Below are 25151 nucleotides of genomic sequence, written 5' to 3' on the forward strand. Positions count from 1 at the left end.
ATTTCCTTACATTTGTCTGTAAATTTGGCTGGGTAGACACGGTTCGCGGGAAAAAAAATTATAGACAAATGTATGGGAAACTGACCGCTTTGCCTGCCTGGCGTCGAAAACCGTGATGAGGCTTACTGTTAGTTTAGTAACTAGGCGTTCCAAGAGCGTTTACTTGGGCTTTATATCCCAATATCAGATTCTTACAGGCCCACAAATGATCCCCAGTTTGTACCGTAAATGATCCCTGGACCGGAAATTGTCGCCTCTCAATAAAAGATGGAAATGTATGGACTCAGGAATTTGGACAGTGGATTTAAAATGTATATAATCGATTTCGTGATTACTGTAAAACTCAGAAAACCGTAAACACTTTGATTTGATTCTGAAAGGTTAATTGTGTATTGAACCAATCACAATGAAATTCAGGCTGCTGTTTGCGCTTTTTTCATCCTATTCAATAATAGTTCCAGTTACAGCCAGGGTAAAATACATTATGCCGGCATAATTTTGAGTATAATGCTATAGTCGGAGCATCGAGCATAATGCCGGCGTAATAGGCATCATTTTTTTCAGCATAAAGAGGATAACAATAACAATAACAATAATAATAACAATAATAATAATAATGATTAATATTTCCATAACTGTAATGAAAAAATTTCACTTTCAAGTGCTTTTAGTAAGAATTTAACATATTCAAAGTCTTGATTGCTACTTTCAAGGCCTCTACCCGCTAACGAACTGATCGGAGAGTGTATCCCATTGAAATGAGACATTTTGAGTGCTTTTGAGCCTTATTTGTTGGTTACTGCCTGCTTGTAAAGTTGTAATTGATGCAATAAAATGTTGTGTTTCGGACTTATGGAGGTATTTTTTGTCTGCAGATATGGAAAAGGGCGTCAAATATAACCAAGATCAGTCGAGCATGATGCTGCTTCTCGAGCATATTTTCAGGCATAATGCTATTGTTTTTTGAGATAGACGCTCAAAAGCATAATGCTCAAATTTTCAAGCATAATGTATGTAACCTGTACTTGAGTCTGTTGCGATGCTTCCGAAACTCGAGTATGGTGAAAATGTTGCCAACAATGATGATCAAGGACTCGAGTATGGCAACAAATAAAAACGCAATAACAGCAGCATTGTACATGATAGTTCCTTTGACCTGGGCTGGTACTTAACTGAAAGTTTTTCCAGTGTTCTTTCGCGATTGAGTTCAGTTTGGTTGGTCTTCAAAGTGGCATTATCAGTTGTGACGTTGCTCGGTCCGCTGTTCTACAGATGTATTTATTGTGCTAGAGCTTGTGCTTTTTAATATATACAACAGGAATACTCTATTCACGATTTCATTTCTCTAATTACTCATCTAAATTACTGTTGGGGGTTGTTTGTTAATTAAAAATTGAGCAATTTCTGGTGGTCGAAGTCTTCCTCGCTTGAGGACATTCGTAGTACAGCTAAATTATTAAACTAAGGTGGCTTCGTAAAGAAATCATTGATATTGAGTTTATAGAGCCCTAAACTGTTATATTTTGAAAATTAGTTTTCACCTTGATTTTAGCTGCAAGCTGCTGTAAAATTTAATTACCAATAATGAACTGGGGTTTTATAATAATCTTTGTTTTAATAAAAGCTTTTATACTGCGTAAAAAAAATAATTTTCTCAGTGCTTACGTGAATTCAATTATTATTTCTAGAATTTCCTGTATTAAAATCTTCAAAAAAAATACAGTACAGCAATTCCGGTGAGATGAGAATTTTGAACCCGAAAAACCATGGTTTTGTAGTGCACTGTCAGTTTTTTCTTTTGCTTCAAATTTATTTCTTTTTCCTCTGTGTAAAAGTCGTTCAGTCAAATAGATTTTCAAGCTATAATCAATGTTTCCCACAAAATTTCATTTTAAAACAGCTAAAACGCTTTTCGCTATGATTACAGAAGACTGCGTCACTGTTTCAAAATGAGCAACAAAATGCACCGCAATATCTAGGCCTTATTAGGAATTAAAGGCTCCTGTGTCACCTTCATCATTTCCTTTCTCAATTTGACAAGCACCTTGCCATCGAGTCTTTCTTTTCAAATAAATATTCAGAGTACGATTTAGAAATCGACAGGGGCAGTCGTCTCGCACCTATACGGCAAACATTTTCGAAATATTTGGCCTTTTCGTGTTTCACAGAACATTTTTGTCAACTTTGCTTGGGACCCACCTTTCCGTTTCTTTCCTTAAGCAGTTCTGCTAAATATCGGCTCCATATATTAACTGTATATCTCCTGCATGATCTTGCAGAGCTTTGTTCTAGAAGATCAGGACTGTGACGGTGTTTGAATACTTGATCTTAATTAGAATAAATTTTTACGATTTTCTTTCTCTTTAGTTCTAAATCTGATTGAGAAGATATTTCAAACGTTCAAAACAGCGTTTGTCCACTTTTCTAAAACCTTCAAGGTTCGTCAAAAATACTCCGCTACGCGCTGAATTTTCAACTCCCTTCTCGGTGTCTGGAAATTTGGTCAAACACGGACTTTCGTGTTGATATATTTCGTCAATCAGTCTGCAGTCCTTTAAAAATTATTTATTTATTTTTTGTTTCTGTTTGTATTCTTGTTTTGGTGTATGTTCTACTTCTTACCGATTTTCTATTTTTTTACCTTTTTCCCTCAGGGCCCAGCCATTTAGTTCGACTAGCATTTGCTATTTCTTAGTGGCTGTGCTTCAGTTTCAGTTTTCAGTTTTTCAGATTTTTATTATCGCACACTATTAAGAGAAAAAAAAAAACAACTTAACGTAAGATGGTTTACAATGATATAGGAAAAATAAATACAGATAGAAATTAACTAAAAGAAACAATATTTAATTGTGTACAGTGACCAAAGTAGCCAATGAGCTTTCGAGTTGGTCACTGTCATGTAGATATAAGTTGGCGTTGGCCGCATGCTAAGTTAATTTAAATTAATATTTACATTAAAGACGATATTATTATCATATATAAAAGAAGAAAGACATACATAAATAAATGCAAGCTAAAATAAAGGAAAAACAATTTCCTGAATATTGTACAGTAGTATCTTACAGTTAAACTATGGCCAGTTTTGAGTAGTCAGTAGGAATCTCTTATACCGCTTTTTGAAGAGCATGTATGGAAAACGTTTAAGTTCTGGTGGGACAGATTCCCACATTTTTATCGCGGAGAATTTAAATGTAGATACACCATAATTAGTACGTACTGATGGCTTAAAGAAGTTTTGATTTGCAGCATACCTGGTATTATATGCTCTCTCATATCTGCACTGACTATCAAATCTTGATCAATTTATTTTTCTTACGCACCTGTGTGCAAATCTACAGGGAACGGATAAACCATTGTTGATGTCGTTGTTGTTGTTGTTGTTGTTGTTGTTGTTGTTGTTGTGTTGCATACGTATTTGTTACTGATATATTACATATGGTTATCAATTAAAACCTTTACATTACAAGAAAATTGTTATCTACAACTGTCAACTTAGAATCTCACTTCTTAATCAATTACAGACCAAACTTATATTAAAACCTGATCCACAAACCAGAAAATGGGTCCGTGTCATGGAGCCATCGCAATTGTCATTTAAATATTTTACAATTGAAAAAACGTATGGACATATATTACTTTTTACACAGAGATTAATAAGAAATCATTATTCATTCACAATAACTATTGTTTCTCATGAAATCTCATTTTAATAGAGCAAAGAAGTTTTGCGTTATGATTACAGAAGACTGCATGGCTGTTTCAAAATGAACCACACAATTGCACTGCAGTATCTACACCATATTACGAATTCAAGGTACCCATCTCATCTTTAGTTCTGAGAGGAGCGATTTCTTTATAATTTGATAAGGCACCATGCCCTCGAGTCTTTAAATATCCAGAATGGTGATTTAGAAACCTTCAGACTCTCACCAACAAAAAGGTGGAAAACCTAACAAATTTTGCCTCTTCCTGTCTCACGGAACATTTCTGACGTTGCTTGTTATCCACCTTTCTGTTTCTTTCTCTAAGCACTAAAATATCAACCCATATAATTAACTGCATATCGTTTTGACCTCTTGCAGAGCTTTGTTCTTTTAAATATTTTCTTAAACATGGGAATTCTAAAACTGTAAATAATAGGATTTACGAGAGAATTAGCCAAACTAAAAAGGTTAAAAAAATGAAATACAAGAACTGGAACACATTGGTTACAGAAATAATAAGTACAGTAAACTACAATACTTGGAACCCAAAAAAAGAGAGATGCAGTTATCACAATAAACAGAGTCCTAGAGAGTTTCGCGTTCTGTTGCTGTTCATTTTGTCTGTTATTGGCGCCGTCTATGGTGGGAGCTCTTGAGTTAAGTCTTGTTCGGATCACCATGTAAGACGCACAGATTGTGACCAGAAACAAAACCAAGACACAACCGATGGCAAGTACCCAGTGTGCAAAATCCAGTATATCGTGTACGGCTAGCAAAACCAATACCCCGCAAACTATTGCAGTTATCCACCCAAATGTAACACCGTAAAGGTAGCCTTTTGTACTTGCTACTCGATGGCGGAGCGGCCAAATCAGGGCATATGCACGTTCCAGAGAAATGAGTGCGAGGAGAAATACTGACGCAAAAGAAAAAGTTATTTGGAAAGCGATCGAAATATTTGTATTGTGAGCGGTTTGGGAGTTTCTGTCTTCAAAATATCCAGGGATTTTGAAAACTCCTAACGATAACAGTGCTGCGAATCCAGCAAGCAGATCAGCAACAGCTAAGTTTATAAGAAGAAAGGAAGTTCGCTTGAGTCTGTTGCGATTCTTCCAAAAGACGAATATGGTGAAAATGTTGCCAGCAATGATGATCAATGACTCGAATATGGCAGCAAATAAAATTACAATAATCGTTTTGTACATGATAGTTCCTTTGAACTGGCCTGGTACCTAACTGAAAGACGTTTTAATTTAGTGTTCTTTCGCGATTGAGTTCAGTTTAGTCGGTCTTCAAGTGGCGAGTCATTGCCATCCTAGCGGAACCATCACTTGTGTCTTGTCGCTCGGCCCGCGGTATGACAGATGTACTCAGAGTTAGAGCTTTTACTGTTTGTAAGACAGCAGGTTAGAATAAAAACTTCCCATCAGAAGAAAAACATTCTACAACTTCCAATAGAATTGCGAGATGTAATTTTTAATTTACACCTGACAAAACATTTGCCTCAGCAACTTCAATAAGCGATTTCTTTAATTTCTTGCACGACGCTGTCGTGATTGTCTTGTAAAGTTAAATGTGTACATTTTTTTATTTAAAGTCAATCTGACATCATGAATTTTTAATCACTGACAAATAGGAAATGCTCTATTCATGACTTGTGTTTTCTGTAATGTACTCATTTAAAAAATGTTGGGGGTTCTTTGTCAATTACAAATTGAACCAGTACTGGCAGTAGAAGTGTTCTTCACTATACCACTAAAATTCTTAATCTAAGGTGGCTTCTTAGGGAAATAATTGATACTGAGTTTTGAGCACGCTACTTTTAAATTTTCAAAGGTTTTAGTTCCAAGCTGGCGTAAAATTTAATTAACACTGATGAAATAGAGTTTTTCAATCATGTTTTTTTGTTAAATAATAGCATTCAACAGCCCGAGCAAATGAGTTTGTCAGTGTTTACTTGAATTAAATTATGATTTCCAGAATTTCCTTTGGTGAAATCTTCGAATATTACGGTAGATCAATTCCCACAAAATAGGAATTTTAAACACGAGAAAAGTGGTGACTCTAGTTTAATGGCAGGGTTCTTTTTATTTTCTTTTGTTTCAAATTTATTTATCCCTTTGTGTAAAGGTGGGTCCTTCAAATAGATTTTACCGAGAAATAAGCTGGAGAAAGAAATTGTCAAACCATAAGTTCACCTTTGAGCAGATCATAGCAAAACAAGCTATTTGTCTGTCTAGTCATACCTTGAATCATATTAGAAAGGATGAAGGAAGCGTTGTGTAAAACGTCGAGGATAGACCAGGAGTAGCAGAGCCCTTGTAGAAGAGAATTATTCTGTGGGTGGTATATTGTAATCTACTAACTGACGGAATCAATAGAGAATAATACATGGGGTCGTTTTGAATTCGACTGAGAAGATATTTCAAACGGTCAAGACAGTGTTTGACCCAAATTTTCAAACACCTCGAAGTTTGTCAAAATAAGCCGCTCCGGCCACTTTGTATTTTCCCTTCTCCACGTTCGGAAATGTGGTCAAATACGGTATTTCGTGTTTGATATATTACCCCAATAAGTCCACAGCTCTTTTAATTACGTATTCATTTATTTATTGTTTGTTAGTGTCTGTTTGTGTTCTTGCTTACGTGTATGTTCTAGTTCTTCCCGATTTTCATTTTTTTTCCTTTTTCCCCCGGGGCCCAGCCACTTAGCTCGAACAGCATTTGCTAATTCTAAGTTTCTTATGCAGCTGTGTGCAAAGCTAAAGGGCACAGATAAAAGATTGTTGTTGCTGATGTTGTTGTTGCTGTTGTCGAGTTGCATATGTATTTGTTGCTGATTTAATACAGATGATTATCGATTAAAACCATCACATTGCAAGAAAATTATAATCCACAACTTTCAATTCCATCAGAATCTCAACTTTTAATTAATTTTAGACCAAACATGTAATAAAGCCTGACCCACCATCAAGGAAATGAGTCCGTTTCATGGAGCTATCGCAATTGTCATTCAAAAATTTTACAACTGAGAAAATGTATGGACATACAAATCTGTCTTTTTACAGAGGTTAATAAGAAATCATTTTATATTCACTATAATTATTGTTTCTCATGAAATCTCATTTCAAGAGAGCTTAGAAGGTTGGCGTTATAAATATAGAAGACTGCTTAGCTTTGCTGTTTCAAAATGAACTACAAAAATGCACCGCAACATCTAAACCGCATTAGAAATTCAAGGTTTCCACTTCTGATAGGCACCACCTTTTCTAAGCTGACCATGTTTTTGAGTCTTTCTACGCAAATAGATATTCAAATGGAGATTTAGAAACTGACAGGCTCTAACCCACACAAAGGTGGCAAACTTTAAATATTTGGCCTTTTCCTGTTTTTGACAACTTTGCTTGCTATCGGCCTTTCCATTTCTTTCCCTAAACAGTTCCAATAAAATATCAACCCATATAATTAGCTGTATGTTGTTTTGACCTCTTACAGAACTTTGTTCTTTTAAATATTTCCTTAAAGATGGGAATTCTAAAACTGTAAATAAAAGGATTTACGAAAGAATTAGCCAAACGAAAGACGTTAAAAATTTGAAATACAAGTAATGGAACACATCTGATGCAGAGATAATGAGTACAGTAGACTACGATACTTGGAATCCAAAAGAGAAGAGATGCAGTTATCACAAGAAACAGAGTCCTAGAGAGTTTCGCGTTCTGTTGCTGTTCATTTTGTCTGTTATGGGCGGCATCAAAAGCAGGAACTCTGCAATTAAGTCTTTTTCGGATTGCCAGATAAGACGCACAAATTGTGACCAAACACAAAACCACGCTACAGCCGAATCCAATCATCCAGTATGATAAATCCAAAATGTTGTACATAATTAGCAAAGTCAATGCCCCGCAAAGTATTGCAGCTACCCACGCAAACGTGGCACTGAAAATGTAACATTTGGAACTTGCTACTCGATGGCGGAGCGGCCAAATCAAAGCATATGCACGTTCCAGTGAGATAAGTGCGAGGAAAAATACTGACGCAAAAGAAAAAGTTATTTGAAAAACGCTTGAAATATTTGTAATTTTAGCACTGTTGAAGCTTTCTTCTTCAAAATGTCCAGGGATTTTGAAAGCTCCAAACGATATCAGTGCTGTGAATCCAACAAGCAGATCAGCAACAGCTAAGTTGATTAGAAGAAAGGAAGTTCGCTTGAGTCTGTTGCGATGCTTCCAAAAGACGAATATGGTGAAAATATTGCCAATAATGATTATCAAGGACCCGAGTATTGCAGCAAATAAAACTGCACTAATAGCAGTATTGCTCATGATAGTTCCTTTGAACTGGCCTGGTACTTGACTGAAAGTTTCTCTAGTGTTCTTTTGCGATTGAGTTCAGTTTAGCCGGTCTTTAAAGATGCAAGCCATTGCCAACCTAGAGTAACCATCAGGTGTGACTTGTCGTACGGCCCGCTGTATTTCAGATGTATTCAGTGTTTATCATACAACAGGATGAAATTAAAACTTCCCATCAGAAGAAAAACAATCTACAACTTCCAATAGCATTGCGAGTTGCAATTTTTAATTAACATCTGACAAAACATTATTCTCCTGCAACAAGATCAACAACCGAATTCTAATTTTTGTGTAGGATAGAGCCTATTGTTTTCTAGTTCGCCACGCTGAGTTTTTATTTCAACACTAAGAAAGAAAAAGTCTGGCGTCTACTTCTCGGAAGCAATAATTTTCTATCCCCGGATTTGTTGAGATTTTCGACAGTAGTGTCTATCATTGAATCAAGTTTAACGGGCGCACTTATCCAACAAAATGTTCTAGCCATTTTAGAATACAACAATAGGAATAACTCAAAATTATTTCCGTGACGCCCACAGTTTTCATTCTGTTTCAATTGCAAAGAACATTTGTGCAACACCTTCATATCCTTCACGTTTACTTTTCCGTTTCAGTCCCTAAGCAGTTGTTCTTAAGATATAAACACCTATAACAAATTGAGGTTACCACGCCTTCACATGATTGCAAATAAAAAATGCTTGTTATTTACCCCGGTGTTAAAAGAAAGTGTGTTCATATATTTTCTTATGTCAAAATGATTGGAATAAAAATTGTGATAGCTCGGTGTAAGCGGACTCATGTCCTTTATCGCAGAGTATATTCTGTATATTCTAAATTTAATTAAATCTTGAGATTCGAATGCAATTGACAGTTTTACAGATTAACATGTTTTTCTTGAGATGAGAAGGTTTTATTTTATAATTAAAAGTATTAAAAGTGCGCCAACTGTAATAAATACACATACAACACAGCAGGCCGAGTGGCCGGCCACGACTGTTTTTAACTGTAATAAGCCATTTATAGACAACACGTTAATACTAAAATTAGGAACCCCTCTCTTACGATGACTTAAAGTGCTACTATGATCAAACTTTTACCCCTTGAATTTTCATGTTTATCACATGGAATTTCACGAAAGATCAAAAACGTCGTTTACCATTTTCAAATATCTGCATGGGTTCCAGACATATTTACGTCTCAAAAATCTGAAAAATATGCAAATGAGAGAGACGTCGTACACTCAAACCAATATTACATCAAGTCGATAAACAGAACCAATTCAGTCAATTTGAAGCAGAGACCATATTGAAACTTGGTAGACTTAGAGTTCTACAGTCAACACGCCTATGGCTATAACAAATTCTGTTCCCATGGAAACTCGCTCTTTTCCAGTCCTCTCTAACCTGATTCCAATCTTTTAGTGATTTTTAGCTCGAAAAACATTTACAAGGCCACGAACTCGACCTAACATATTTGTGTGTTTGCTGGATCATGCAAATGAGGCACCATTGATAGATATCAAAATCGAATGCCAAGGGTGGCCAAAAAAGCCTTTATTATCAGGGAGGTCTGGAACCCAGTATGTTTCCATGGTAACAAAACTGGTCCCATGGATTCATGGTCCGCAAAGTTACAGCTGCACAAGTCTAATATTTTTCCCCACCTAGCATATTGTGATATCGTATGGCACTTTTGCCAATCATTCGATAAGAAGAAAATGGAGAGAATTCAAGAGCGTGCATTCAGGGCAGTCTTTAAATCCAAATCGGAGACCTACAGTGAGCTTCTAACAAGAGCAGGTCTACCAAGTCTGTACCAACAACGGTTACAAAACATCACCATTTTCATGTATAAAGTAAACAACGGACTTGTGCCCCGTTCATATAACAGAAATATTCAATACTAACCCGAAACAGTATAATCTGAGGAACGCTGATTTTAATATTCCACGTTTTCGCACCGTGCATTATGGAAAGCATTCTTTACGATATTTTGGGCCCCATCTTTAGAACAAATTAGACAAAACTGATAGAGAGAAACCTAATGTTAAGAGTTTTGAAAACAGTATTAAGAGTAAAGACTTATCACACTTAATAGATAATTGTAAGAACTGTGATATATGCTGCTAGGCCGCTTTAAATTTTACATGTTATATATATTTGATATCTTTTAAGCTTTTTAAATCTTACTAAGTTCATGTATTTCATTTATTTATTTATTTATTTATTTATTTATGTATTTATTTATTTATACATTATTCATTAAATTGAAAATACTTTTAACTTTAGCTAAGGTATATTTCATTGTGTAAATTGTGTCCCCAATTAGTTTTTAAGCTAAATACTATTGACACTGTATAAAGTCTTTCATTCATTCATTCATTCATTCATTCATTCCGACATTCACTGTTACGCTCATATTATGAAGTACCTCGAGTAGAGACTTATTGCAAAGAATCAAGGATTTCTGATACAAACTGTCTGATACTTTTTTCATCATGTTTGATCAAAATTAAGTTGAGATTATGACACTTGATAATTTGCATATTTTAAAAACTTGAATATCTCTGGAACGAAAAAAGACATTTTAAAATAGTCAACAGCATTTTTCTTCTCGCTCATACTACTTTTTTATGTTTTAAAATGGCTTAGATAGGAAAGATACGAATTTCGTCATAGTAGCACTTTAAGCTTCACACTGTTTTGGCAATTTTAGTCACCCAGCAATAGCTCTTTTTTAGTCATTGTCAGTAGCTCGCACTAGACCACTTGCTGAATAGTTCAAAGGTTTGCCTTTTGACATGGCTGCGCGACTCTAAATTAACTTTGAGTAAGTCTGATTTCTCTTTGAGTTTGCATCTACACGTCTTACATCTACTTCAGCTAAAGTTTACTCTCTTAAATCGTCGGTGACCTATTTTCTTTTCCTGATTGTCCTGATTGTCCCGATTGTCTCCATTTTACAATGCAACAAAGATCAGAAAAAAATCTGAACGCCAGAAGTTTCAAATATTTTGCATTTTCTGCCCTCGTGTGACCCAAACAACAACATTATGATCGCAAACACCCTTAAGGTTTTCCGATGTTCAAGATATCAGCATGATCGCAAAAAACCAAAGTAACAACGGAATTCCGTCCCTCTTGCTTTCTTTTAGTGAAATTCTAAGAATTTGGCAGACGGGTTATAACCATATATTTACTCTGATTGGAGTTCGCTTTTTTAAAAAAAATCTGTAACCAGTTTTTAGCTAGCTAGGTAGAGGGAAAAGACGTGAATTTGTCAAAAATACAAGTACAACAGTACACCTCCTACGCTTGTTGCACCGTGATAAATAAGGAAAATTTCACTGAAGTAAATTCAGGCGGATCACATTAGACAGTTACAATTCAAGACTAAAAGCAATTATTTTAACAGAGATAACTGTCAAACGCTTTTTTATTATTGCTTATTACATACTTGGTAAGGTTTTAAATGAACTAGAAGTAAGAAACAACAAGCAGCTTTCAAAATATGACACACGCACGCAGCATTGTAAATGATTTCCCTTTGGAGCCACCTTAAATAAGTGATCCGTTATTTGTACTACGAATTTCCTCAAATGAGCACCACGTCTACAGCCAGTACCGACTGAATTTACAATTTTGTAAAAATCCCAGATTTAATTCAGAAGAATCCATTAGGAAACAAAAATAGAATAGAAAAGTAAATAGAGCATTTCCTATTTCTCAGTAATCTACTTTCAAGATGCATTACAAACACCATTAATTTACTTTTTCATGACAGTCACGACAGCTGCGAGTAAGAAAAGTAATAGACCTTTTTCGCTTGGGCGGTTTGTTTTCCCATTCATATGCACACGACTATTTGAAAATATGAAAGGAAGAATTCTCAAGAGTATCATCACATGGTCTGAAATGGGGCAACAAACCGTCCAATCGAAAAAGGTCTATTGGTTATTGATCTTGCTGTATGCAAAATGTTAGATTGCTTTTCTTCTGATAGATAGAAAGTTTTTATTTCATCCTGCTGCGCTAAAAACAACGCCTGCCCTAACACTGAATAAATCTGTAGTACTGATCGAGCCGAGACTAAAGAACGATGGTAATTGCTTGCCGCTTTCTACCTCGGCCGAACTGAACTCAATCTCAAGTGAACAGTGAAAACACTTTCAATTAAGCACCAGGCCAGTTTAGAGCAACTATTATGTACAATACAACTATTTTTGCACTTTTATTTGCTGCCATACTCGAGTCCTTGATCATCATTGTTGGCAACTTTTTCACCATATTCGTGTTTTGGAAGAATCGCAACAGACTGAAGCGAACTTCCTTTCTTCTTATCAACTTAGCTGTTGCTGATCTGCTTGTTGGATTCACAGAACCAATAGCGTTAGGAACAAATCTTCCTCGGCGCCTAAAAGAATCAAGCTTCACCACCGATCATAATGGAGAGATCCTCACCGCTTTTCAAAAAGTTTTTCTTTTGCGTCAGTACTTTTCCTCGCACTCATTTCACTGGAACGAGCATATGCTTTGATTCGGCCGCACCGCCATCGAGCAGCAAGTATTAACAACTACATTTAAGGTGCTACTCTTGCGTGGGTAGCTACAATATGTAATGGGGCATTAAATATGCTTGCTATATGCGACATATTAAATTACTCATACTGGATAGTTGCAACCAGCTGTGTTACGGTTTTATGTTTGGTCACAATCTGCGTGTCTTGTCCAGCAATCCAAAGAAGTCTTAATGTCAGAGGACCGGCCATACGCACTTCTTATAACAAGCAAAAGAAAGCGCAACAGAACGCAAAACTTTCCAAGACTCTGTTTATTGTAATAACTGCATCTCTTCTCTTTTGGATTCCATGCCTAGTAGTTTACTTCACAAATTATCTCTGTTCCAAGTGTGTTCCATGGCTTTTATCTTGCATTATTAACATGTTTCGTTTGACCAGTTCTCTCCTAAATCCTATTATTTACAGCTATAGGGTTCCCATGTTTAGGAAGATATTTAAACGAGCAAAGCTCTGCAAGAAGTCAAAACAATATAGAATAAATTATATACGTTGATATCTTTTGTTATAGCTGTTGTACTGTAAAAAGGTTCGGACGATTTCACGGAAGGAAATTCACAAAAACCACTTTGGATAGTTACATATAAATTAAAGACTAAGAGCCATCATTTTAAAAGAGATGATTGTAAAAACCATTTCATTACTGCTAATTTCGTATTTGAAGCTTTAAAAAAGGTGGAATTATAAACGAACGAAAAAAATAAGTAGCTTTCAAAATGTAACACAAACGCGCTACACTAATTGATTACTCTGTGTGGCCACTGCCACCTTAAATTCAAGATTTTATTTGTACTACGAATATTTCCAAGGGGTGAACACAGTACAGCCAGCACTGGCTAAATTTGTTTAAAAAAAAACCAACACTCCATTGAAGGAAATGCATTAGGGAAAACGCGTAGGGTATAGAAGAATAAATAAAGCATTTCCTGTTGATCAGTAATTTTCGTTTAGAGTGCACCATAAAAGCTATTTATTTGCGAGTAAGAGAATTATTGCCTACCTTTCTCACTGTGGAGAAAACGTTTTGTAAGATGGAATTAGAAATTGTAACATTTAATACTATTGGAAGTTAAAAATTTGTTTGTGTATATTGGATATGTGTGGTGTCTTAAAGGGAAGTTTCTATTCCACCCTTAAGTACTTTAACAGCACTAGCTTTAACACTTAATGCATCTGTGATACAGTGGGCAGAGAGTGATGCACGATATTAATATGACCTGCCACTTTGTACCGTGGCCAAATTACTGAAGTCAATATCGACTGAACAGTGACAAGTCATTCATTTAACTACCAGGCGAGTTCAAAGCAACTATCATGTACGATACAGCTATTATTGTATTTATATCTGCTCTTTTCGTAGAGTCTTTCATTATCATTGCTGCCAACATTTTCACCATATTCGTTTTTTGGAAGCATCGCAACAGACTCAAGCGACCTTCCTTTCTTCTTATCAACTTAGCTGTTGCTGATCTGCTTGTTGGACTCACAGACTCAGTAGCGTCAGGAACATGTTATCTTCCTCGGCATCTTGGAGAATCAAACTTCAACAACACTCATGAGGGAAACATTTTCTCCACTTTTCAAATAAGTTTTTCTTTTACGTCAGTATTTTTCCTCGTACTCATCTCTTTGGAACGTGCATATGCTTTAATTTGGCCGCTCCGCCATCGAGCAGCAAGTTACAAATGTTACGTCTACGTTGCCTCGTTTGCGTGGATAACTACAATATTTAGCTGGGCATTGACTTTGCTAGCTTTGGATAATATATTGAATTTCTCATATTGGACAGTTGCAACTAGCAGTGTCATGGTTTTATGTTTGATCACAATCTGCGTGTCTTATCTGACGATCCGCACAAGACTTAGCCTCAGAGTTCCTTCCATGGATACCACACATAAGAAACAAAAAGAAGGGCAACAGAACGCAAAACTCTCAAGGACTCTGTTTATTGTGATAACTGCATCTCTCTTCTTTTGGATTCCGAGTATAGTGGTTTACGCTACTCATTATCTCTGTTTCAAGTGTGTTCCATTGCTTTTATTTTACGGCTTTAACCTCTTTCGTTTGGCCAATTCTCTCGTAAATCCTATCATTTACAGCTATAGAATTCCCATGTTTAGGGAAATGTTTAAGCGCAAAAAGCTCTGCAAGCAGTCAAAAAGATATACAGTTAATTATATGCGTTGATATTGTGGTAGAACTGAAAGAGTTGTCATAAATGCTCTGTGAAACAGATATAGGCCAAAAAAAAAACTGTAATGTGCGATAATCGTAATTAGCATATGTAATTTAATGATATTTAGTTCTCATGGAGCAAGAGACTGGGTTCTACTAGAGCAAGCGAAAGGGCGCGGTTAAGGCATTTGAAAACTCCATGGTTAATCGAGATGGAAATATTCAAAATCAGGTCGATTTGAAGAAATTCCAAGACTTGCTTTTGCAAAGTTTTCCATAATGATTTCTAGATGAAAGGAAGTTGGTTGCTAAAGCTCTACGGGAAAGAGGAACCTAATGTTTACGTCAGCATCCTCCAAAGGGGAAAATTTTCGTAGGATTAGGAGTTATTGCTGCTATTGCAGTTGAGCCTTGAAGAACAAAGAATTGTCTCTTGTTTTACTGCAAATCAGTAGATCTCGGAATGCTTACATATCCATAATAGCAGACAGAAAATATTCCATGGGCCTTTTTCCATTTCTGATGATCGTTCATTCAAGTGCTGATCAGTTCCGGTCAAGCAAACCATAACGTAACGAGATTCGGATTAAAATTCTTATTCCAAAGCGGCCATGTGATGTTCTGTTTATTGTATTGATAATGACGAAACATCCAAATCTAAGAAATCTCAGTTTCTTTACTCATTCAAAAAGCATAGAAAAAATGGTCACCTCAATTGAGGTCAGGAATGTAATCCAAAATGTGTAAATAAGATATTTCCGGTATTTTATCAATATCTATATACGGTGGCGAGAAGATATAAATTTTACGTTCGAGTGGCAAGAACAATATACTGGTCTTGCCACGAGAACATAAAATTCATATCTTTGAGCTAACGTGTAAAGTTCTTTTTATTATACAGACATACAGACGACGGGGTTCTTGACGATTTACGACCACTTTCCGAAGATTTCCAAAAATTCTCCAAAACTTTCCGAAGGTCACACGAACTTTGCCGAACATTTTTCGAAAATGACTGAAGATTTCCGAAGATTGCCGAAGACTTTCGAAGAAGACCCGACGATGTTTCGATCATACGCCTACGAATTTAAGTACAATTTAAGAGACGAACTTGTTACCAGTGAAATCATCGATATCTTCACTAGTGAGGATATGGCAAATACGCCACCCAAGTCCCGGATGTGGTTTCATATGAATTTTACGTGTCGTGTATTTCCCAGTATAACACTTGTGCCTATATAACAAATAACACTAGCGTGCAACAAACCAAATAAGTTTCCTTATGGAGCCACCTTAAATAATGATTTTAGTTGTACTATAGAATATCTTCTAGCAAGAAACACCTCAACTACCAATACTGACTAAATTTGTTAAAACCCAACCTTAATTTAGAAGAATACATCAGAGAAAGCGCATGTCATGAATAGAGCATTTCCTATCCGTAAATGATTAAAAGTGCGCCATGTACATATTTACTTTTACAAGACAATCACAACAGCAGGGTGTAAGAACGAAATCGCAAACTGATCTTGCTGTAAGCGAAATGTTTTTTTAGATGTTAATTTAAACCTGCAATTCGCAATACTATTGGTAGTCGTAGATTGGTTTTCTGATGTGAAGTTTTTATTTCGTCCTGTTGTATTATAAACAATACAAGCTCTGACACTGAATACATCTGTCATACAGCGGGCCGAGTGACAAGTCACAACTGGCTTTCCACTTCGAAGATCGGCCAGACTGAACTCAATTTTCAAAAACACGAGAAACACCTTCAGTCAAATACCAGGCCAGTTCAAAGGAACTATCATGTACAATGCAGATATTATAATTGCACTTTTATTTGCTGCCGTGCTCGAGTCTGTGATTATCATTGTTGGCAACGTTTTTGCCATTTTCGTGTTTTGGAAGCATCGCAACAAACTCAAGCGAGCTTCATTTCTTCTTATCAACTTAGCTGTTACAGATCTGCTTGTTGGATTCACGGAGCCAATAGCGTTAGGACCCTTTGATATCCTGGAACATCTTAAAGAAACAAGCTTCAACAACGCTCGCAACACAAATATTTCAACCGCTTTTCAAGTAGCTTTTTCTTTTGCGTCAGTATTTTTCCTGACACTCATCTCTCTGGAACGGGCATATGCTTTGATTTGGCCGCTCCGTCATCGAGTAGCAAGTACAAAAGGCTACATTTACAGTGCCACGTTTGCATGGATAGCAGCAATATCTGCAGGGATATTGACGTTGCTAACTGTATACGACATATTGGATTTCGCACAATGGATACTTGCATTCGGCTCTGTCATGGTTTTATGTATTGTCACAATCTGCGTGTCTTATCTGATAATCCGAAAAAGACTTAATTGCAGAGTTCCTGCCATAGATGGCGCCCATAACAGACAAAATGAACCGCAGCAGAAAGCGAGACTCTCTAGGACTCTGTTTATTATGATAACTGCATCTCTTTTCTTTTGGATTCCAAGCATCGTAATTTATAGCACTCACTATCTCTGCTTCAGATGTGTTCCATTACTTGTATTGCATATTTTTAACCTCTTTCGTTTGGCTAATTCTCTGGTAAATCCCATCATTTACAGTTTTAGAATTCCCATGTTTAGGGAAACATTTAAACGACTGAAACTCTGCAAAGAAATATACAATTAATTATTCGCCTTAAAACTTGATCGAACACAGCAACGGAACATTTCTGCCTTGTCTCCAGGCGTCCCTCGTTGGTTTGAACGCAGTGCGCATGGAGTTATGGGCCTGTTGCTAACGATCAAGCAGCGCGCTCCCATATGCAAAGATGCCTGATGACGATGCAGATTCTATGTCACGGTCAGAAGTAGTTAATCGCGTACAGAGGCAAAACTCTGAAAATGTGATATCGTCCTCTTTTAATAGCGTTAGGTACATTTTATCTTCCTCGGCATCTTAGAGAATCAAGCTTTAACAAAACTAGCAATGGAAACATTTTTTCCACTTTTCTAGCCACTTTTTCTTTCACGTCAGTATTTTTTCTCGTACTCATCTCTCTGGAACGTGCGTATGCTTTGATTTGACCGCCCCACCATCGAACAGCAAGATTCCAAATGTTACATTTACGGTGTCTCGCTTGCGTGAATAAATACAATATTTGCCTGGACAATAACGTTGCTGGCTTCGCACGATATGTTGGATTTCTCATATTGGACAGCTGCAAGTACCTGTGTCACGGTCTGAAGTTTGATCACAATCTGCGTGTCTTATCTGACGATCCGTACAAGACTTAGCTTCAGAGGTCCTGCCATGGATGCGACTCATACCAAGGAAAATGAGTCGAAACAGAATGCGAAACTCTCTAGAACTCTGTTTATTGTGATAACCGCATCTCTTTTCTTTTGGATTCCAAGTATAGTGGTTTACGCCACTTATTATCTTTGTTCTAAGTGTGTTCCATTGTTTTTATTTTACGGCTTTAACATGTTTCGTTTGGCTAACTCTCTTTTAAATCCTATCACTTGCAGCTATAGAATTCCCATGTTTAGAGAAATGTTTAAACGAGGAAAGCTCTGCAACCGTCAAAAGGATATAAAGTGAATTATATGGGTTGATATTTTAGTAGAACTGAAAAAAAAATCCTAAAAAAGGTTCTTATTAACATATGTAAATTAACATTTTGGCTTTACGGAGCAAAAGACTGGGTTCTGGCATGGCAAGCGAGAGGTCGTGGTTAACGAGTTTGTAAAACGCAACGGTTGATCGAGATGTAATATATCAAACACGAAAAACCGTGTTTCACCACATTTTGGAAACACCGAGAAGAGAGTTCAAAATAACGACGCGTAGCGGGGTATGTTTGACGAACTTCGAAGTGTTTGGAAATTTGGTATTTAGTGTTTGGTATTTCTTCTCAATAGAAACTAAAAGTAAGAAGTAAACGGAGAAATAAAATCGTCAAAATGTATGCTAATTGAGATCAGATATATCCAAACACTGCTACGGTCATGATTTCCTTTGTTTAAACTTAATGAATTATTAATGAGTTTAAGAATAAAATTTTCAAAAATCAGGACAATTTGAAGCAACTCCTGGCCTTGGCTTATGCAAAGTTTTCCATAATGATTTTTTCGATGAAAGGAAGTTGGTGCTAAAAGTCTATGGAGTAGAGGAACCAAATTTTTAGGTCAATATCTTCCAAAAGCGAACATTGCCATGGGAATAGCTGTTGTTGCAATTGAGTCTGTGGTCAAATATTCCTTTGTTTGAAAAGGCGCACGAAAGAAAGGGTCAATTCAAGACAGAATGGAGCCTTTGGCCTGATTTGTATGTCAAACCACTGATAACTGCAATAACAGCTGTTTGAATGTTTAAGATGTCACAGAAAATGCCATAAACCAGTGGCGGATCCAGACCTTGAGCTAAGAGGGGACCCGGTCTTCTGTTGTTGTTGTTTTTTCTTTTTTTTTCTTTTTCTTTTTTTTTTTGGCTTGCCCTGCCGGCTTTTCTTTCTTCTGCGATTCTTTTTTACCGAAAATAAGGGGGGGGGGGGAGACGGACCCCCGTCCCCCTCCCCTAGATTCGCCACCGTAAACAACAAAGAATTGCCTCTTGTTTTATTACAAATCAGAAGATTTTGGATGCTAAGATATCCATGGTAGCAGACAGACAAAATTCGATTGGGCCTTTTTCCATTTCTGATGATCTTTCATTCGAGTGCTGATCAGTCAGCAATAGGCAAACAATAAGCAAACAATAACTTGACGAGAATTAAATTTGGATTAAAATTCTTATCCCAAGCCGTCATGCAATGTTCTGTTTGTGATATGGATATTGACAAAACATCCAAATCTTTGGCATCTCAGTTTCTTCAATCATTTTAACAGCACCAAAACGTTGGTCACCTTATCTGAGGACAAGAATTGTAATCGAAAATGTGCAAGTAAGATGTTTGCGGTATTTCATCAATATCTATATAATATATAACACTAGCGCGCAACGCAACAAATAAGTTTCCCTATTGAGCTACCTTAAATAATGATTTTAGTTGTGCTATAGAATGTCTTCAAGTGTGGAACACTTCTACAGCCAGTACTGGCTAAATTTGTTAACACTCAACCTCAATTTAGATTAGTACATCGGAGAAAATACATCGTGTCATGAACAGAGGATTTCCTATTCGTTAAGTATTAAGAGTACGCCATGTACATATTTACTTTTACAAAACAATCATAACAGCTGGGTGTAGGGAAAGAAATCGCAAACTGATCTTGCTGAGGACTCAACCTTTTGTTAGATGCGTTAATTAAAAATTGCAACTCGCAATACTACTGGTAGTCGAAGATTGGTTTTCTGACGTGAAGTTTTTATTTTATCCTGTTGTATGATAAACAGTACAAGCTCTAACACTGAATACATCCGAAATATAGCGGGCTGAGCGAAGCGTCACGACTGATGATTCCGACAGGATGGCAATGACTTGAAAACCGACCAAACTGGACTAAAATCGCGAAAGAACACTAGAAACACTTTCAGCTAAGTACCAGGCCAGTTCATGCAAACTATCATGCACAATTCAACTATTATAATTGCACTTTCATTTGCTGCCATAATCGAGTCCTTGATCATCATTGTTGGCAACATTTTCACCATATTCGTTTTTTGGAAGAATCGCAGCAGACTCAAGCGAACTTCCTTTCTCCTTATCAACTTAACTGTTGCTGATCTGTTTGTTGGATTCACAGAACCAATAGCGTCAGGACCCTTTGATATTGTGGGGCACATTGAAGAAACAAGCGTTAACATTGCTCGCAATACAAATATTTCAACCGCTTTTCAAGTAACTTTTTCTTTTACGTCAGTATTTTTTCTCGCACTTATATCTCTGGAACGTGCATATGCTTTGATTTGGCCTTTCCGACATCGAGTAGCAAGTACTAAAGGTTACATTTACAGTGCCATTTTTGCGTGGGTAGCTGGATTATCTGCAGGGACATTGGCTTAATTTGCTGGCTGTATACAACATTCTGGATTTCTTCCACTGGATAGCTGCGTTCGGTTTCGTCTTGGTTTTGTGTTTGGTCACGATCTGTGTGTCTTATCTAGCAATCCGAACAAGACTTAATTGCAGAGTTCCTGTCATCAATGGTCCTCATAACAGACAAAATGAACAGCAACAGAACGCGAAACTCGCTAGGACTCTGTTTCTTGTGATAACTGCATCTCTTCTCTTTTGGGTTCCAAGCATCGTAGTTTACTGCATTCACTATCGCTGTTCAAAGTGCCTTCCACTACTTGTATTTCGCAGTTGCAACCTCTTTCGTTTGGCCAATTCTCTCGTAAATCCTATCATTTATAGTTTTAGAATTCCCATGTTCAGGGAAACATTTAAACGAGTGAAACTCTGCAAGCAGTCGAAGAAATATACAATCAATTATACGCCTTGAACTTGATTAAAGACAGCAACTCATCTTCTGAGGGGCACCGAAACAGACACAAGCGAGCGTTTGTCAACATTTTGGATTTACCGAATTGTTTTTGATTGAAACATTTGCATTGCCACGCAAAATATTAATTAGGTTGACCATTTGACTCTAGGGACGGTGTGGGTGATTCGCTAAAGGCGTGATATTTCTTAACCCTTTCATGTACTAGGAATCTTTTTTCTCGGGACCTGTATGCATGACATTTTTTTTTATTTACGGCTCACTAAACGAGCGTGAATTTTTTTTTTCGCAGTGGTCGTGTGGATGATTTGTTTTACAAGTATGCCCCCCTTAAAAGTCATATGTTCCACCCTCTGGCAATCCGAAAAACGACTTAATGGTAGATACTCCTCATAAATAGATAAAATGGGTTGCACTATGTAGCTATAACACGATACTCTCAAAATAAATAGAAATAATATGCGAAGTGAAAAAGTGCATTTAATAGCAGCAACTAGGAGGTACAAGTTCAAAATTAATTAAAGTGCTTGACTATTTAAGAAGAACACATTGTTTTCATCAGGTTTACATATTCCTTAGTTTGATTACGATTATGTAGTTCTTCTAGTGTTTTATTTTTTTAGTTATGCTGAATAATTGCACTTCGAACTTCACGCTTGCTAGCAGCCTCGGGAAAATCATAAGTTACATGACCAGCTGCATTTGCCACCTGAGCCGAGAGGCCAGGTAGGATAGCAGATACATCGGCAGCTTGAGCACCATGATGGACATGCGCCAAAACAACCTTTTCCACCTAATGAAAGATAAAATAATTACAATTAATGAATGGCCACGAAATGTACAGTGCACAAAACTGATTTAGTATATTAGAAGAAAGAGGAGGCTGGAGGGAGTTTTAACTGTGCGCAGTGCAATAAATTAAAGTCGATGTATATATATATTTAAATTAATTAATTATGCTTTCGTCGTCGTCGACCTTCTTCTCCTCCTCTATATTATCATCATCATCATTAATTTTCAATTTACAGTCCAGTGCAAATTAACTAAAAGCAATCATTTAATAAATGTGTAACCGTATGAAAGCTCGGACAATTTAGGAGCTACGCTGCTCGTGATATTTGAGACTTCTTTTAAATTGCACTGACCTCACTTTCCCTTGTCTTAGTGTAAATCCTTAATTAGTATGAATGCGAGTGCAATTAAAGATTTACACTACGAGTGATATTTGAAAATTCTCTCAAAATTGCACGAGCTTTTAGGCGAGTGCAATTTGAAAGAATTTTCAAATATCACGAGCTGTGTAAATTTCGATATATTAAAATTCCGCCCAACACAATAGACCTCAGCACGAGGCTCTGAGAGAATAAAGCCCACAAACCCCGTAGTTATTCCCCAGAGCCTCGTACTGAGGCCTATTGTTTTAGGCTGAATTTTAATATATCGAAATTGGTCTATTGCTGGAGCCTTCATACGATTACTTATTTATTATATGACTGGACCGGAAAAATCACGAAAGCGCGCGTGTTAATTTGCTCTGCAGTGCAAATTAAAAGTTAATTATAAATTGGCGTGCTCTCAGTCAATCACAATGAAGTAATTCTATCAGTTCGATAATAAATAAATTAATTAATTAATTAATCAAACTAATTAAACTTATGTAAACTGGGTCGTTGATTAGTATAAGTAATTAAATGATTCTGAGTGAAATTTGGAAAAAATAAGCACAAGTAAATCGTTCAAAGACTAAAAATGTGCACGAGCCCGTAGGGTGAGTGCAATTTGTGGTCTTTGAAAAATCCACGAGTGCATATTAACTCCAACTTGCACGAGAAAAATCATTTGATTTCTTGTTAATAATGTACATGTAATTTAATTTCAACTTTTGGCACTTTTGGCACTTTTTCTCAATTTCATTTTCCCGCACTGTTTGGGATTAACTGACGTGCTCATAGCCAATCAACATGCTGAAATTTGTCCATGTTTATAATGTTACTTTTCTTATAGCTAGACATTTGCAATTTAAGAAAAAATTAAGTCATGAATGTAATGATACCTTCAGTTGGAGCAGCAAACATTGCCATGGCAACCGTCGCAACCAAGAGCAAAATAACCAGGCGATTCATGATCAGCTGAAGTTGATAAATAATAAATATTAAATAATTAATGATTATCATTAATTTATTATGAATATATCATATTGTCAGTTCATCATCAACAAATGGTCTACTTGCCTTAAAGAGGTATTAATTAGCAGTTCGTTATTGTTAATGTTGTTTGCAATGCTAAGAAATGTTGATGGTTTCTGAATTATCGGTAAATAATTTTTTTTTGCAATGTTGCATTGTTTTCACTTTGACCAAGACATAGTTCGTATGCCTCATAGCGAAAGCAGCTAGACAAGCCTGGTATTTCGCTGAAACGCACCCATTAAATATTTACTGTATTTGGCATTAAATTCAACCATATGAAGCTGATATCACAAGACTAGTCAGAGCAGCAGACCCAGCTTTAGACTACGAGTAGTCCCTCATTCGCTTAGTCCATCGTGGGTGACGCGAAAGAAAACTTCGAAAAAAAAAAAATAGCTGCGCGAAGCCCCAAGGAATTCGCGCGGCCATTTTTTCGCGCGGTTTTCTTTTGCGTCACGTACGACGGACTAAGCGAAAGAGGGACTACTCGTAGTCTAACCCAGCTTCAGCAGGCTTCCGATGGGCGTGGCAAGCGAGATACGGACACCTTCACTCAGTGATAATTCATGCGCGAAGTAAACATGTAGCAGGTGTTAGATGAATATCAAGCATATTGCATCTTATCTGTAGCATATTCTACGACTATCGAGCACATTTTCCAGGGCCGGGCCAGTTTGTCCAAAAATTATGCTTTTGTAAACAAAAAACAAAAAGACAAAACAATGAAAGCGATAAGAAATCGGTAAAATTCGGTTTCGGAAAATAAAAAACGCTTTTTGGGTTCGCACCGCTGGACAGCAATCCCGGAAGATAAGGATTTGCTGTAATCACGATGTAATATATCAAATGCGAAAAACCGTGTTTGATCACATTTCAGATACCGAGAAGAGAACCGAAAATACGATGCGTAGCGGAGTACTTTTGACGAACTTCGAGGTGTTTGGAAATGTGGTCAAAAATTGTCTTGAGTGTTTCTTAATCGAAACTAAAATTAGGAGAAAACGGAGAAATAAAATCGCAAAAAAATTGTTACTAATTAGATCACATATTCATGGTCGTGATTTTCTTTGTTTAAACTGGATGAATTGTTAATGAGTTTTAGAATTGATCTCTTTGATCTGGAATGAGTTTTCATCTTCCACGGACACTTTTCTCTCTTTCGATCCTGTCCAGTTCGATTCCGCGCAAACGAAAATCAAATTTTGAAGGCTGTGCGTTGGTCATTAGCCATTAAGTAGAGTTCCGTCCGGGAACGTGCACCAGGTGATGCAGTAAAAAGCCGCATGTAAGAACCTAGTGGTTTAAGAACCTGCTGCATGGCAGAAATTTGCCATTTTAATAAACATATATCAACCTGTTTAGCCAAGCGAAATCAAGCAGGTTCTTATTTATGTGCGTTGGTTACAGACAAATTATGATAAACATTTCAACCTAGGAGTATGACTTTGGGATTGTAAATTTACATTACATGTACAAGAAAAATTTAATACATAATATGGTTGTGAGTAAATACTGTATACTCAAGGAGCAAACGGTTTGAAACCCAAGTTTATTTATTTTTTTGGTAATCAACTCATATATCACCTTCATAGAAATTAAGAATCTAATTAAAAACCTACTTAGTCTAAATTGCTAATAACCACCCCAAAATCAGGAGCCATAATCGGGGACCCGATTATGGCTCCTGCCCAAAATGCAAGAACCCATTTTGCCAGACTTCAAAAAATGTAAGTTATT

The 25151-nt window shown here is 36.6% G+C and overlaps 4 protein-coding genes, 1 long non-coding RNA gene and 2 pseudogenes across 6 annotated transcripts in view; 4 read left to right on the top strand and 3 right to left on the bottom strand.

The window, feature by feature from the left end:
• Positions 1 to 4039: 4039 nt before the first annotated feature.
• Positions 4040 to 5960, bottom strand: LOC145487752 (adenosine receptor A3-like). Its single transcript, XM_081466570.1, has 2 exons — positions 5892 to 5960; positions 4040 to 4936 (listed from the first exon to the last, which is right to left on the bottom strand). Exons 1-2 carry the CDS (start codon positions 5958 to 5960, stop codon positions 4040 to 4042), a joined length of 966 nt encoding a protein of 321 aa, XP_081322696.1.
• Positions 5961 to 7155: 1195 nt separating this feature from the next.
• On the bottom strand, positions 7156 to 10551 carry LOC145487753 (adenosine receptor A3-like). The gene is made up of 2 exons (XM_081466571.1): positions 10483 to 10551; positions 7156 to 8079 (listed from the first exon to the last, which is right to left on the bottom strand). Exons 1-2 carry the CDS (start codon positions 10549 to 10551, stop codon positions 7156 to 7158), a joined length of 993 nt encoding a protein of 330 aa, XP_081322697.1.
• A 1277-nt stretch (positions 10552 to 11828) lies between these two features.
• On the top strand, positions 11829 to 13124 carry LOC145487754 (trace amine-associated receptor 7g-like; annotated as a pseudogene).
• An 818-nt stretch (positions 13125 to 13942) lies between these two features.
• Positions 13943 to 14815, top strand: LOC145487755 (adenosine receptor A3-like). Its single transcript, XM_081466572.1, has one exon. It carries the CDS (start codon positions 13943 to 13945, stop codon positions 14813 to 14815), a length of 873 nt encoding a protein of 290 aa, XP_081322698.1.
• A 1585-nt stretch (positions 14816 to 16400) lies between these two features.
• On the top strand, positions 16401 to 17479 carry LOC145486781 (G-protein coupled estrogen receptor 1-like). The gene has a single exon (XM_081465489.1). It carries the CDS (start codon positions 16610 to 16612, stop codon positions 17462 to 17464), a length of 855 nt encoding a protein of 284 aa, XP_081321615.1. The 5' UTR covers positions 16401 to 16609; the 3' UTR covers positions 17465 to 17479.
• Positions 17480 to 20022: 2543 nt separating this feature from the next.
• On the top strand, positions 20023 to 21245 carry LOC145487157 (adenosine receptor A3-like; annotated as a pseudogene).
• Positions 21246 to 21930: 685 nt separating this feature from the next.
• The window catches only part of LOC145487160 (uncharacterized), a 6458-nt gene continuing 3237 nt past the window's right edge, over positions 21931 to 25151 (bottom strand). For both annotated transcript variants that reach the window (XR_014049363.1, XR_014049362.1), the window contains exons 4-5: positions 23279 to 23354; positions 21931 to 22018 (exon numbers count right to left, since the gene is read on the bottom strand). This is a non-coding gene — a long non-coding RNA (uncharacterized LOC145487160). The remainder of the gene's footprint in view (positions 22019 to 23278; positions 23355 to 25151) is intronic.

Source organism: Orbicella franksi, chromosome 5 (genome assembly GCF_964199315.1).
Source record: "Orbicella franksi chromosome 5, jaOrbFran1.1, whole genome shotgun sequence".
NCBI lineage: Eukaryota > Metazoa > Cnidaria > Anthozoa > Scleractinia > Merulinidae > Orbicella > Orbicella franksi.